Genomic DNA, 16,210 nt, shown 5'->3' with positions numbered 1-16,210 from the left:
CTACGTATCCCAGCCCCTAGACAATGAAACCAGCCAAAACTTTTCAACTCTGAGTCTGAGGGTATGTACTTGAGGGCCACACACCATTTTTATTTTTGAAAACCCGCAAGTTCCCGTCATTCATAATCTCAACAGTTACCAACAGCAGCATTCAATGCAGAAGCAAAAGTACACTGGAAGTCCACTTTTACCAATACATAACAAACAAATACCTGCTGCGTTGGCATTGGAAACACTGCCTTGAATAACAGTACACAATCGTATCTGATGTGTTCATGGTGAAGATTATCACCGTTAACATTTCACCATTGGTGTGTTAAAGATGGAGCATTCTCAATATAGACACTAGCAGAGATTCAGTTACTGTATGTTGTAGCAGGATGTACCACTTGGAAAGCTGTATAGAAATAAGTTGCAACAGTCACAATCCTATTTGGAAGATGCTTATAACAACGAACAGAAACTTGTAGATATTTACTAAATGGCACACTTCACTTTAAGATAATGATCTTTTATTGGTCAGCACAACAAGATACACAACTTATATCACATCTATTGTAATCTTGCTTGTTATTGCTATGTAATCCACTTCTGGTAACTGCAAACACAGCAGTGTCTGTGCTGGGGCAGGTGGAGGCACAGGTACTGACTACTGGAGAATGTGGTCTTCCCAGCATTGGTCATTCACAACATTACCAGCAGATAGGTGTGGAGCGACCTGCCAGCTGTGGTCACCACACCACACCCCCTACAAGGAAAAAAAAAAATGTTTTTTCTGACATGAACTATGAATGTCTGTTGGGTCGAAGCAGAACCACACTTCCCTTCTGTAATGTGTTTCTGTTGTGGTTGGATGGATTGGCTGGTGTTGTGAGGTGACTGCTGCAGTTGGATTGATGGTGGCTGGTCAGTTTCCAGGCAGGACACAATGCTCTGGATGGCGGCTGCAATGTGGCGGACTGTGGCAGTGGCCACCTGGTTTACCTGTAAGTTGACATGAGACAGTACCAGCAGCCACACAATCCTAAAAGTCCAGGTGATTGTGTGAGAATCGTGCCTCTGAGCTGTCAAAACTCACGAGTGGAGCTCGTACTTGCCATGTTACTTTGCACTTTTGACATGCAATGCAGTTCTGAGTCCTCGTATGGTAGTCCTGTATGTTGGGCCTCACAAAATGCTGTGTTACTGGTACCCTCATAGCACAAATTGCCAGTTGGCTGAAACACTGCAGAGAATCAAAAACCCACTGTTGGATAAGGGCAGGTACGCATGACTTGTCAGCCTGCTGATTCGTCTCAGTATATCAGCTCCTCAGTGCCTTGCAGTGGCATATGACGCAAGTGCAGAGCCACCCTGTCTTTAAACAGATCATCCAAATCCTTGTCGTCATTTTGTGCCATTGCCAGTTTGGTGAAAGAGCAATGCTCTTGGCCACCGTATTACACAGAACTGTTAGCAGCCTGTGAAGCAGTTACATACTTCAGATTCGTGGTGGAAGAACATGCCTAGACTATATATCAGAACATTGGCCATGGAAGGGTTTGCATTTTTGCAGCCACGAAATAATTACCTCCCCCTGGCCATGCAAACCAACCACCTAAATTTTATTTTGCAGTTTACGACAGACATTGGGCATTTAAGGGTTCACAAAATGACACCTTTGATGCCTGGTCTAGAGAAGAAGGAATTTCTTCACCAGTGAATTTCAGCAAACTGGCAGCAGCACAGAATGACAAGAAGTTGAAGGACCTGTTTAAAGGCAGGATGACTCCACACTTGCATCCTATGCCACAGCCGTACACCAAGGAGCTGATGTACTGAGATGAATCAGCGAGCCGACTGTGGCCTTCTACGACAGTGGGTTTTCAATTCTCTGCACAGCTCACCTGTCCGGGAATGTGCACTATGAGGGCACCAGTAACAGCATTTTGTGTGGCCCAGTATACAGGACTGCTATAAGAGGACTCAGACCTGTGTTGCCTGTCAAAAGTGCAAAGTAACATGGCACGTACAACTTCCACTCAGGAGTTTTGACATCCCAGAGGCACTATTCTCACACATTCACCTGGACTTCGAAGGACCACGTAACTGCTGGTTCTGTCTCACAGCAATTGACAAGTACACCAGGTGGCCAGTGTCACATTCTGCCACATTGCAGCCAGCATGCTGCCTGGAAACTGACCAGCCACCATCAACCCAGATGCAGCACCAGCCAATCCACCGTCATGCAGCCACAATAGAAACGCATTACAGAAGGGAAGTGTGGTTCTGTTTCGACCCTGCAGACATTCATAGTTCATGTCAGCAAAAATTTTTTTCTTGTATGGGGTGTGCTGTGGTAACCACAGCTGGCAGGTTGCTCCACACCTATATGCTGGCAACGTTGTGAGTGATGAATGCTGGGAAGACCACATTCTCCAGTAGTCAGTACCTGTTCCGTACCTGCCCCGGCACAGACACTGGTGTGTGTGTGTGTGTGTGTGGGCGCGCGCACGCTGTTACCAGAAGTGCATTACATAGAAATAACAAGCAAGTCTAAGACAGTACAGGTGATATAAGTTGTGTATATTCTTGTGCTGACCAGTGAATCATCATTATTTTTAAGTGAAGTGTGCTGTTTAGTAAGTACCCAAAGGTTTCTATTTGTTATCATCTTCTAGTTAGGATGGTGACTTTTGCAACTTTTTTCCATACAGACATTTAGCTATCCAAGTGGTACATCATGCTACAACATACAGTAACTGACACGCTCATACACTTCACATGTTAGGCATTTCTCATCACTATGGTATTTGATCTCTGCAAGTTTCTATGTTGAGAAAGCTTCATCTTTCCCTACCAGTGGTGAAATGTAAACAGTGATAACATGAGCACATTGGGCTTGATTCTGTATTGTTATTCAAGGCAGTATCTCCAATGCCAATGCAGCAGGTACGTGTTTGTTATGAAACAATATTGGTAAAATTGCTCTTTCGCTGTACTTTGGCTTCTCCACTGCATGCTGCTGTTGGTAACTGTTGAGATTATGATGGGAATTGAACCCAATGAATCATGAGCCAGTAGTCTGCAGACATTCAGGATTTGGGCTTCACTAGACATCAGTCTGTCAGCATATCCAGTTTCTTCCATTCTCATTCATTGGTCCCACCAACTTGCAACCAGACTGCCATATAGTCCAGGCATGTCCTTCCACCACGAATCTGAAGTATGTAACTGCTTCACAGGCTGCTAACAGTTCTGCGTAATACGGTGGCCAAGAGCATTGCTCTTTCACCAAACTGGCAATGGCACAAAATGACGACAAGGATTTGGATGATCTGTTTAAAGACAGGGTGGCTCTGCACTTGCGTCATATGCCACTGCTAGGCACTGAGGAACTGATGTACTGAGACAAGTCAGCAGGCTGACAAGTCATGCGTACCTGCCCTTATCCAACAGTGGGTTTTTGATTCTCTTCCATACTGGAAACAAATCAATTTGCATACCTTGCCAAAAGATATTAGATTCAGTGAGACTCATTGGCTACAATATGTTGCGGCCAACAGAAATGATTACCAACAACCACTGACAACAAAAGAGCCTGATACACTGTAAGTGCACCTTAGCTCAAAATCAATTTATACAGGGTGTTTCAAAAATGACTCGTATATTTGAAAAGGCAATAAAAACTAAACGAGCAGCGATAGAAATACACCGTTTGTTGCAATATGCTTGGGACAACAGTACATTTTCAGGCAGACAAACTTTCGAAATTACAGTAGTTATAATTTTCGACAACAGATGGCGCTGCGGTCTGGGAAACTCTATAGTACGATATTTTCCACATATCCACCATGCGTAGCAATAATATGGCGTAGTCTCTGAATGAAATTACCCGAAACCTTTGACAACGTGTCTGGCGGAATGGCTTCACATGCAGATGAGATGTACTGCTTCAGCTGTTCAATTGTTTCTGGATTCTGGCGGTACACCTGGTCTTTCAAGTGTCCCCACAGAAAGAAGTGACAGGGGTTCATGTCTGGCGAATAGGGAGGCCAATCCACGCCGCCTCCTGTATGTTTCGGATAGCCCAAAGCAATCACACGATCATCGAAATATTCATTCAAGAAATTAAAGACGTCGGCCGTGCGATGTGGCCGGGCACCATCTTGCATAAACCACGAGGTGTTCGCAGTGTCGTCTAAGGCAGTTTGTACCCCCACAAATTCACGAAGAATGTCCAGATAGCGTGATGCAGTAATCGTTTCGGATCTGAAAAATGGGCCAATGATTCCTTTGGAAGAAATGGCGGCCCAGACCAGTACTTTTTGAGGATGCAGGGACGATGGGACTGCAACATGGGGCTTTTCGGTTACCCATATGCGCCAGTTCTGTTTATTGACGAAGCCGTCCAGGTAAAAATAAGCTTCGTCAGTAAACCAAATGCTGCCCACATGCATATCGCTGTCATCAATCCTGTGCACTATATCGTTAGCGAATGTCTCTCGTGTAGCAATGGTAGCGGCGCTGAGGGGTTGCAGCGTTTGAATTTTGTATGGATAGAGGTGTAAACTCTGGCGCATGAGACGATACGTGGACGTTGGCGTCATTTGGACCGCAGCTGCAACACGGTGAACGGAAACCTGAGGCCACTGTTGGATCACCTGCTGCACTAGCTGCGCGTTGCCCTCTGTGGTTGCCGTACGCGGTCGCCCTACCTTTCCAGCACGTTCATCCGTCACGTTCCCGGTCCGTTGAAATTTTTCAAACAGATCCTTTATTGTATCGCTTTTCGGTCCTTTGGTTACATTAAACCTCCGTTGAAAACTTCGTCTTGTTGCAACAACACTGTGTTCTAGGCGGTGGAATTCCAACACCAGAAAAATCCTCTGTTCTAAGGAATAAACCATGTTGTCTACAGCACACTTGCACGTTGTGAACAGCACACGCTTACAGCAGAAAGACGACGTACAGAATGGCGCACCCACAGACTGCGTTGTCTTCTATATCTTTCACATCACTTGCAGCGCCATCTGTTGTTGAAAATTGTAACTACTGTAATTTCGAAAGTTTGTCCGCCTGAAAATGTACTGTTGTCCCAAGCATATTGCAACAAACAGTGTATTTCTATCGCTGCTCGTTTAGTTTTTATTGCCGTTTCAAATATACCGGTCATTTTTGAAACACCCTGTAAATAGATATGATTCACATGTTTCCCCTTCAGACCTTGTACTGCCCAAAGTATTCATTTATGACCATTGATTAGGGTCCTCCACCATCTGTATAATTTTGTCTAAAGGTTTGGGACACCCAATGTATACATTGTGTACCTCCGATTCCATCACTTTGGAGAACCTTTAGGCAATTGGGCTGGATTTATGTATTCGCATGTAAATTAAGAAAGAATTACAAACTTGTGGTTAGCAGAAGGAACAAAAATTGGTGTTAAATGTCCTGTCATTGGCGAGGCAGTTAGGGACTAATGTGCCCAGTACTACCAGTGCTGCCTTTATTTATATGTATAATGTTACTCATCCCGTAGACCCCCCTCGCGCACACGCAGTGCAAGTCACCAAGCATTTGATGAGTCAGTTTTGCACATAAATTGCACTTTCTGGTACCCTATTAATAAATCAAATCATGCCACTTGTTTTACCCACTGCACTCATTTGTAGTCATTATATTCCACCTTGGAGAGGTCTTGCAGTAATTGCATGTAACACCAATTTCATAAAACAAATACAAAGTGTGGTGTCACCACCAGACACCACACTTGCTAGGTGGTAGCCTTTAAATCGGCCGCGGTCCGTTAGTATACGTCGGACCCGCGTGTCGCCACTGTCAGTGATAGCAGACCGAGCGCCCCCACACGGCAGGTCTAGAGAGACATCCTGGCACTCGCCCCAGTTGTACAGCCGACGTTCATAGCAATGGTTCACTGACAAATACGCTCTCATTTGCCGAGACGATAGTTAGCATAGCCTTCAGCTACATTTGCTACAACCTAGCAAGGCGCCATATTCAATTGATAATTAATATTATGAAGCATGTACCGTAACGAGAGATGTTCTACAATTGTGGATTAAAGTTAAGAATTATATCAACTACGTACTTTATTTGCAGTTCTCAAGATATTGTCCTGTTCCAGACCTCACGCCAGCGTGTAATTAAACGCGTGCATTTCGGCCTCCTCTAGAAAAACAGTGTTGGCTCTTCTGCCAACACTACACAAAGTATTAAATTTCTATCTAACATAGCATCGATGACAGAGAGCAAAGTATCGTTCATCCTGGGGACTGAAAGGTTTTCAATACTTGTCACCTTTCCTCAAAAGTGAATGTGTGCATGATTGCGTGCGTGCTTGCATGTGCGTGAAGTGTAAACCTCTTGAGAACCAGTCAACTCCCACCCATGATTATCTGAAGAATTCAATTCCCATGTATAAAACATTGTATCTCTCAAATTGTGTGTTGTATGATGATACAGGTAATTTTGCTGATACATTCAGTGTTGTGTTTGTGGATACTCTCAGCAAAATTTACTGCAAATAGAGTCACTAGTAAAGAAGTAGTAAACTGAAATGCCATGCCAGATGCTGCATTTGTATGTGTGAACAGCAAAAATGTAGTAAGCAATAAACTTTGTTCCTTTCATAATTTTGTGAGGAATGTCAGCTAGAAAATTTTGTAAATATTTGAAATTATGTGCCAAGTTTCTTGAAAGTCCCTATGTGCTCTCATTCTCAAATAATGGATGAATATAGTCTGCCTCAAGACATATACACAGTTTGTAATTGTAGTCACTGACTTTTTGTATCAAACCTTTAACATATGATTAAAATTCTGTCAATAACTGTTTGAAATATTAAAAAGCGAATGTTTGTTGCCCCTGGAAACTTCTAAATAGGCAACCTACTATTGGGAACATGCCCCAGGTTAGCTGTTTGGTAATATAGATACCATTAAGTGCAGTGAGAGATGGGATCAGCTGAACCCACAGATACCAGATTTCGGCTTCATCCAGTTATGCAATGATGTTCAGGCTTTTTATGTCATATGTGTGCAAAGAGGAAGAGAACAGCAGACTGGCAAAACTTTTTTTGTGTCTATATATTTTTTAAAATATATGTTGTGACAATGCCCTAGTGAGTAGAGCAGTACAGTTGAGTCAATGTAAATTGATCTCTGGCAGTTGCATTGGGATGGATAGGATGGCAACCTCAACCAGTCACATAACATGATTTTGTAAACATCTGTCTGGCAGTGCTTCAGTGTTGTCACTGCTCTATAGATAGCTGCTGTTTTTGCTTGCAGCCATTCGTGCTTCACAGTTGAAAGCTAGCAACAGTGCTGAGAGATATTGGGATCTTCTTATTCCATCTCAACTACAGGGTTCAGTGCTGGAGGCCCTGCTTTCCATCTCCGTAAGAGCAGAGATTTTTCCTTGTTCCATCCCCTCAAAAGTGGTCCCAGGTCCACGAAGCCTGTTGTGAATTTGAGTCCTGGGGATATTTCCCAGGGATACAAGACAATCAGGGAAATGGGCTCACCATCCTTCCCTTTCTAGTGCCATGGCGAATGAAAGACTGCACGCTACATACAGTCAGGCCAGAAGCTCATGCACAGGCTGAATGCCACAGATTCTAAGATTGTGGTGACAGACTGATGTGTAAATAAGTCCAAGGTATAGGTTAGGTTGAAAGGCGACACTTTGGCTGTGAGTTGGTGAGGCCAATGAATATTAATACAAAATTTTAGTTGTGGTGGCATACTGATATTTAGTGTAGCCCGAGACCTAGGTTAGACTGCAATGTGACCGATTGGTTGAGAGTTAGCAAAGTGGTATCAAAGGCTTTAGTTTATCTGAAAAATGTGCTGTTGTAAAAGATGCAATAGTAGCGACTGTACTAATGTTTAAAAATTGGGATGTTAAATATTTTTAATCAGTGATTTTTTTTTTTTTTTCAGACAGGCTGTTAAATGTTTTTAATTGGCAATTTTTTTTGAACGGGCTAAGCTACACATCAGTCTGCCACCATAGCCATAGCCCTTGTAATCACCAACTCATATCCAGTCACCTTCCGATCTAACCTAGACCTCAGGCAAAACTACAGATCAGTACAACAAGGTTTTATTTACTGTCATATTCCATGGTTTAGCCAACTCACAACAAAACTGTTACCTTCCAAGCTAATGTATACCTCAGGCTAAGGCACAGATCAATGAGTCACCGCAACCAATTTTTTTCTCCCCTTTCTTTGACTTTTTGGAACTAACAACAAAACTGAATACACATACCAAAAGTGACTTACATCAGCCATTAAAATTGTCACTAGCCAAAGCTGACTCATATGAAATATTCCCCTTGACCCCTGTTTGTCTTACTAGAGCACCACTTGGCTGTACCATCCAATTTTTAGTTGTTCTCTGATAGCATGTCAGCATGAAAAGTTTCTTTAAATGTGTTGGTACCTAAATTGTCAGGTTAATATGGAATTAGTCACTTCAGAGAAGTATTGGGGTAATCACACAACGAAGAACGAATTGGCTTGGAAAACAAGGCTGGGAACCTTCTCATACAGATTTCGAGACTGCCTTTTTCTGGGGCAGTGGAATGATGGTCCCATGTTAAGTGTGTGGTGGTGTACATCTGTCAGTACTGACATTATTAGTACTACTCTGTTTTGTTGTGCCATTCAACTTTGATTAAAATAGCTCTGTGGAGGCACTTTTGGCCATTGACATCACACTAATGCCACAACACATTGTGGACAGCGAAGTTATTTTCTCAGTTGCAGCTAGCAAAGATCTCACATGAGCACTAGTCATTAGAAAGCGAATTAATTTTGGCAGGCAGACTTCTAGCCCTGCTTTAACTTATTGGCTAACAATGACCAGATCCACCTGGGTGAGGGACCACACTGCTACAGCCAGCTGTAGGTAGCCTACCACAACCAAGTGTTCAGAAGATGTTGAGGATGACGTCCTCACATCTGCTGGGGCAGTGACCCCTCCGGCCAGTCAAAACAAACAGGCAGCCAGGTGTCAACAACACTCTGCACTCAGACACACACCCATGCCCCTGTTGGTACATTGGCGTTGTTGCATTTCAGTGATAAAGCGTGCAACTGGATGGCACCTTGCTTTCACTCATATATTTTCTTGTTGATACTGGGTCTGGAGTGAGTGCCATACCATGTGAGTTACCACTGCCACAATAAAACTTTTATCATCTTTCCAACTCCGCACAGCAAATGTTTCACATATTGAAGCATATACAATCACATCTCAAATCTTTGACTTGGATTTATAACATACATTTTCATGGCAGTTTTTCCTTGCTGACCTCAAGGAACCATTACTAGGGGGCTGACTTTCTAAGACATAATTATCTCACCCCTGATTTGGAACATGGAACTCTGCTACACTGCAGCCGCGGACATTCCATAACTGTAGTCATTGGCACACCATTGCTATTCACACAGCTGCCTTCCATGCACACCAGCTCACAAATTCTTTATTCAGTTGACAAAAGCCGACATGATCAGCAGATAATACGAGACTGCCTGACATCAGCATTAGAACTGCAGAAACTTACTCAGCACTTCCTCACCTAAATAAGAAACACTTCACCTAAAAGAGAGCCACACTAAATAGCACAAAATTCGTGCACCTACAAACAAGATCACTGCTACACATTCATATTTCAATTGGCTTGCTAGAAAACAACCTCATCATTTTGACATTATCACCATGAATGAGTCAGAGTGTGAGGGGTGGCCAGCAACACACATGTCATCGGAGCAGCGTGTAATATCTACACTGGTACCAACACAGGTCAGTATAGTGAACCTTTCTTGCAGTACCTGTGCACCTACTGTATGTGTTTCCATTTCATACCACTAGATTCAAATATGGAGTGTAGGCAAAGTGCTATCAGTAACAGAATTGTTCATAAAACCATGCTGGACCCACCAGTCCAACATAAGGCACACAGATTATCTCCAGATAAACATTCAGCAGCCAAATTGGCTATTAATGACTTACTGCAAGCCACATAATCAGATTGTCCAATAGTCTCCAGTCCTCGCCCATTCATCTCGTACATAAGAAGAATGGCACATGTAAATTGTGCAGTGACTGTGGGCTCTTAACTCACAGACAGTTATCGAATCCTGAATATTCAGTACACTCGTAACTTAACAAGCATGTCAGTGTTCAGTGTGACGGACTGTAAAAAAAGCTTATTTTCAGCTTCCCGTGAACCAAGAGGACATACCAGAAGTGGTTATTATCACTTCTTTTCGACTTTCTGAACTCCTTTACATGCCATACAGACTCAAAAATGCAGCCCAGACTTGGCAAAGGTTCACAGACAATATTGCTTTAAAGTTTTCCTTTTGATTCACATACTTCATGATATTTTAGTTTTCCCTGATTCTCATCACAAGCATGAAGAGTATCTCAAACTAGTCTCGATGCCTTACTTCATGATATTTTAGTCTTCTCTGATTCTCTTCACAAGCATGAAGAGTACCTCAAACTAGTCTCGATGCCTTACACAATCTCAACATCACAGTCAGTGACAGTAAATGTCAACTGTGACAGACAGTCAAAGATTACTTTCTTTGGCCATTCGTTTTTCAGTGACAGCATAGAACTCATTACTATGGCCACAAAACTTTGAAGGATTATGTCAATTTCTCAGCCTGGTAAACTTTTATCTGGACACCTACCCCATGCAGCTGCCAACCAGATGCATTAGCAGCAGCCAAACACATGACATGCAAAAGAAATATTCAAAGGACACTGCAGATGTGACAAATTAAAGACTGCTTTTCTGTTAGCACACCCGCTACCCACCATGCACCTGTTGATCCTCAGATGCAAGTGATTTCATCTGTGGAATGGTTTTCCAGCAGTCAGTAGCAAAAATAAGAGCCACTATACTTCTTTTTCAAAAAGTTGACAGACTCCCAGTGTAAGTGGTCAGCTTAAGAAAGTGAACTGTTAGCAGTGTATGAAGCAGTATGGCACTTTGAAGATGATTTAGAGGGCAGACCTTTGACCATCTATACCAGTCATCGTTCTCTGGCAGATTCCATTTACAATCAGCAAAAGATTGTTGCTAATAGTGTTTTCGCCATTTAGGTTATTTGCACAATTCACAACGGATGTTTGACATCTTCATTGCACATTCAATGTCATTGCAAATTATCTCTCTAGGAGCTATGTACTCATGGTGGGTATTAATTATGACAAACTATCAGAAGCATTACTACAGGACATGTAATTTCGCGAACTCCAGCACAACACATCACCATGACCAGTTTGCACATAGAATGCTACACAGTTCCTGGCCATTCAACCCAAGTACTGTGTGATTTTCACAGAACATATTTGACTACTAGTACCTCTCAACAAGAGCAGAGTCATCTTTGATAAACTATACAGGCTGTCCCATCCAGGGATCCACTCAACAGTGAAACTTGTCACGAACTGATCTGTGTGGCCAAATGTCGGAAGAGATTGTAAAACTTGGATGCAAGCATGTGCTGCCTGCCACACTCTAAGACAGGACAGCATGTGCAACCACAACATGATTGTTATTTAATCACTGTATGCCACTTTCAGCATATTCACCTAGACCTTGTCATATCCCTCTCTGACTCAGGTGGTTTTCATTGTATCCTTTCAGCAATTGACAGGGTAACTCACTGGGTTGAGGCTATAACAATATATGATATCACTGCAGTAACAACAACAACAATAAAAGCATTTGTCAGTTTATGGCTTTCCTGTTTTGGCTGTTCTGCCTCAATAATGACTGATCAAGGGAGATAATTTGAATCAACACTTTTTACTGATCTATCACTTGTGTGGTGTTTCATGCTTTCAAACCACACCTTACCACTCTCAAAGTAATGGAATAGTGGAGCACTGGCACAGCATACTCAAACTAGCCCTCATGTCATGAAGAAGACTGGGCGGAAGCTCTGCCTGTGGCGCTTTTAGGCATGCGTTTGGTGTATAAGGAAGACCTCCACACATCCCTAGTGGAAATCCTTTACAGGAACCACTAACTCTACCAGCAGACTTCACAGAGTCATTTCAACCCCCAACAGAGAAAAAACTCTTGCTCATCAGCAAGGTGAGGTGGCACATTGCTCATCTCCAAATACCACTCTTGCAAGCATATGGGCCGCATAAAATCACTCTCTCACTCTCTGGACAGCAGTACAGCTGTCTGCTGTAAGGACTATCTTTGCATTCAGCTAGTTCTGAGCTTCAGCTGTATTCACATTCGATCTTATGTATTGCTACCAAGCAATGAAGTGCACCTATTCTGTATTTGTGGTTTCAGTCATTATATCATAAGCATTCTAACCAGGGCCCTCTCGACAGCTTGAGAGACCACACTAGCAACATAAGATCTGATGTTTCCAATATGTCTGTGGCACTCTCTGAAGAGTCCAACATGCCGATAATAGATTTCAGTGTCATTCTGCGAGTCCAAAACGTTACGGCAATTTCATAGTCAATGAAAGGTACAGCATAAATAAAAACTTGTGCTGGTGCATTTTGTATTGTCTTCATACATCAGCATAAGTACCTGTTGATATTATGAGAATGGAAGTCCTTTAGTACACTACAAAATTCATCACATTTGTCTATCGGAAGTAATAAGATTTGGAAATATAACACAATTTGAAAAATATGCCTGAAATATATGTGCATTGAATACAGTGATTTCTTAAATGTTTGCAGGTAGAATCAGAAGAAAGGAGAGATGGGGAGGTTATTATCAAGTGCTCATTTACTCCACTGCTGCTGTCATCTATGGAAAGTGAACTGTCTGTAAGTGTTTCCTTACTCTTTACATTTAACAGTAGTACTGTTCATTAGTTGTGAGTTATTACACAAAAGAGAAGTATCATGTATGTATTGAAGATAATGTGTAGTGGAATACTTTATGGCAAATACTGAATCTGATATCCTGGAAAATGTTTTTGGTTAAAAAATAATCGGAGGAAAATAGCAGAAAATTGAGAAAAAAAAAACAGTAATATTCTTCAGAGTCACTGGTGCTGTAGAACTCAAAAGAGAAGGAGCAAGCATCTGTAACATACTCACTGACTGAAAGTTACACTGCCTTAATTTTAGCATTTGCCACATTGTACTTGGAGCAGGTAAATTATTCCTGACCATTCATCGTGAAAACTTTTTTCTAATAAAAACAGAAACTTTCTTCTGCATCGTAAAGACATAATGAAAACGAGCAACAGTTAAAGACAGAGCAGCCAAAATATTTTGACCACTGCACAGTGAGATCGGACGCTGCCCGGTGGCATCACGGGCACACGATGCGGTAAGGAAAATATATAAGTGAGCAGAGACAAATGTGGACTAATTCTAATGATAAGGGCCACAAATGGAGAAATCTACTGACTTAAGTGACCTTGAAAAAGGGCCACGTGCCTGGGTATGACTAACCTGGTCAGCTATTCACTTGCTATTGTCATGAGCATCTATGGAAAGTGATTGAAGAATTGTGAAATCACAAGTAGGTGACAATATTTTGGACATCCATGCCTCATCACTAACTCACCTGTAATTAGATAACTTTAATTTCAATCTTTTGATGGCAGTTAGAAATAGAGTTTCGCTGCATTTAAGACATTTGTAGCCTAGACAGGTTCCAAGAGGTTTGAGGAAGGTTATAGCACTCTATTAAATAATGTAGGAGATACATTTTTTACTTAAAGTTTTAAATATTGCTACTAACAATAAAACATTATTTTGACTGGTACAAGTTACATTTCAAAATGCTGACCTACAACTGGAACTTACAAAGACTGCTCCATAACTGCTCCTTACAAAAATTACTCCATAACTGCCTCACATGATCATTGCCATTCATCTTAAATGACATCACAATACTGGCTTACATTACTTCACGTTACTGAAAATGGCATAAATTCTTTTACAACTAAAAATAATAATCTTGGCAAAAGTTACGTACATCATAAATGATTTTATAATATAAGTATACTTTCGGTGTAATAATAGTTCAGAGTATTCTACAATGTTTGTGAGAAAGTGTACCAAATTATTTCTAACAACAATGTTCCTAACTAATATACAGTTTACTTCCAAATTACAATCAGTAAATTAGTGCTAATGTAACCTTACTGTCTGTGTGTGAATTGTGTTCCACAGTACATATGACTTTCAGTGTAGAAAGTTATTAAGACTTGATGCTCTTACTATTGACAGGATAGTGATGCTTAAAATATTCTAAAATTCACTAGTATATATGATGATGTTGTGTAGGTGATTGAAAGTTACATAAACATCAAATGTAAATTGAAACTGAATTCAAAACAATGGTCAACATACAGGGTGTAATTTCGAAAGTTTGTCCGCCTGAAAATGTACTCTTGTCCCAAGCATATTGCAACAAATGGTGTATTTCTATCGCTGCTCGTTTAGTTTTTATTGCCGTTTCAAATATACCAGTCATTTTTGAAACACCCTGTATGAATACACAAGCTAAACAATGCACACAGTGTGTGATTAGAATGTGCTGCTGCAGTAACAAGTTTTAAAGTTGACATGGGATCAATCAGATCATTAAGTGTCATCACCCTCTGCCATGTTACACATGCCTCTGCTATGCAGGCACAAGTATTTTGGAGCAATTGTTTGATACAAATTGTTCAAGATGGATCTCCACAGCAGACCATGTGTTCCCATGTTGACCTATCATCTTCTTCTTCTTCTTCTTCTTCAGTTATGATTGCTGTGGGCATAGGATCATAGAGGCTGGACCAGGAATCAATGAAGATGTCGCCTGGTTGAATGAATCACATTTTTTGTTTGCGCTAGGTCAGTGAGCATGTTGAGGTAAACCATTATCGAGGTGTACAACTGTTTGGAATATGGTGTGTGCGTGTGTGTGTGTGTGTGTGTGTGTGTGTGTGTGTGTGTGTGTGTGTGTGTGTGTGTGTGAGGGCGTGGGGGGGGGGGGGGGGGGGAGTGGGGGGGTTACATTCCATCCTGGATTTTCCATTGTTTGAAATGTATACTTCTTTTATTTTCATTTCAAAACTGTACTTACGTAAAAAACATGCCTCATATTTACTTACAGTGGCGTTTTATTTGGGCCTTTTCTTGGTTGTAGCTGGTGTGGTTCCTGTTTTGCTACCTGTGATTGAATTTAGCTGTAAGTGGGATCCCAACATCCATTTACTGTGATGTTTGTCTCTTTTTGTTAAAGCTGTTATCGTGCTTGTGTATCTGAATGGCTCTTCTGAATAAAAGAATATGGTAGTTCTAGTTCATTGTGGTGGTAAATTGTAGAGTGCCCTGAATCCTGTTGTGAGCTCATCTGTGACCGATTTCTGCATGTATCCTAGTATGTAATGTCGTTTATGTGTGGTAATAGTGGTTTTTATGGCACTTCTTGCCATCCTAACACTTCCACTTTTCCACAGATATGTGGAATGTGCTGGGAAAAAAATAGAAATGAGTGTTTGGCATCATTGGCCAGGAGGCCCCTTCCGGGGAGGTCCAGCCGCCTTGGTGCAGGTCTTATTACATTCGATGCCACATTGGGCGACCTGCGTGCCAGATTGGGATGAAATGATGATGAAAACAACACAACAAACCAGTCCCTGAGCAGAGAAAATCCCCCACCCAGCCAGGAACTGAACTCGGGCCCATAGGACGGCAATCCATCACGCTGACCACTCAGCTATCGGAGCGGACATGGAATATGATAAACTTCTGATGGATGGGAGGGACATTCACTGTCCTTTGAACTTGTGCACTTCGGCAACCCAGCCCTCATTGATCTAAATCATCAGTTTGTATTCCATCTTTAGGCAGTGATCGTGTAATCTTGGGAATATACAGCAGAAATTATGTTCTCAATATTTCCTCTAGTGGTGTACTACATCGGCACTGTTCCTTAGAACACACTCAGTGTTGTTCCATCTCATGCCTATGGTGTTAATTACAAGAATATTGATTGTGCCTCTTTCCTTGCTTGGTCCAGGATTTCATCATTCCTCAGGGTCAGCATGATCATGGTGGCTAAGATGCTATCTTTCCGCACTTTCATCATCAACTTGCTTGCACCACACTGTGGCTTTTCACAGGTCTAGTCTAGAGCCTGATTATCAAACTGCCCCATAAAATACTGACAACCAATGGACTTTAGACATCTA

The 16,210-nt window shown here is 41.8% G+C and overlaps 1 protein-coding gene across 1 annotated transcript in view; it reads left to right on the top strand.

The window, feature by feature from the left end:
- LOC124803166 (selenoprotein N-like) overlaps nucleotides 1-16,210 on the top strand; it is a 153,680-nt gene that overhangs the window by 8,836 nt on the left and 128,634 nt on the right. The window contains exon 2 of the mRNA XM_047264348.1: nucleotides 12,747-12,836. Coding sequence (XP_047120304.1) covers nucleotides 12,747-12,836 — 90 coding nt within the window. The remainder of the gene's footprint in view (nucleotides 1-12,746; nucleotides 12,837-16,210) is intronic.

This window comes from Schistocerca piceifrons, chromosome 6, assembly GCF_021461385.2.
Source record: "Schistocerca piceifrons isolate TAMUIC-IGC-003096 chromosome 6, iqSchPice1.1, whole genome shotgun sequence".
Lineage (NCBI taxonomy): Eukaryota > Metazoa > Arthropoda > Insecta > Orthoptera > Acrididae > Schistocerca > Schistocerca piceifrons.
Note: the sequence above shows the minus strand (reverse complement) of the source record. Positions and strands in the feature narration are given on the sequence as shown.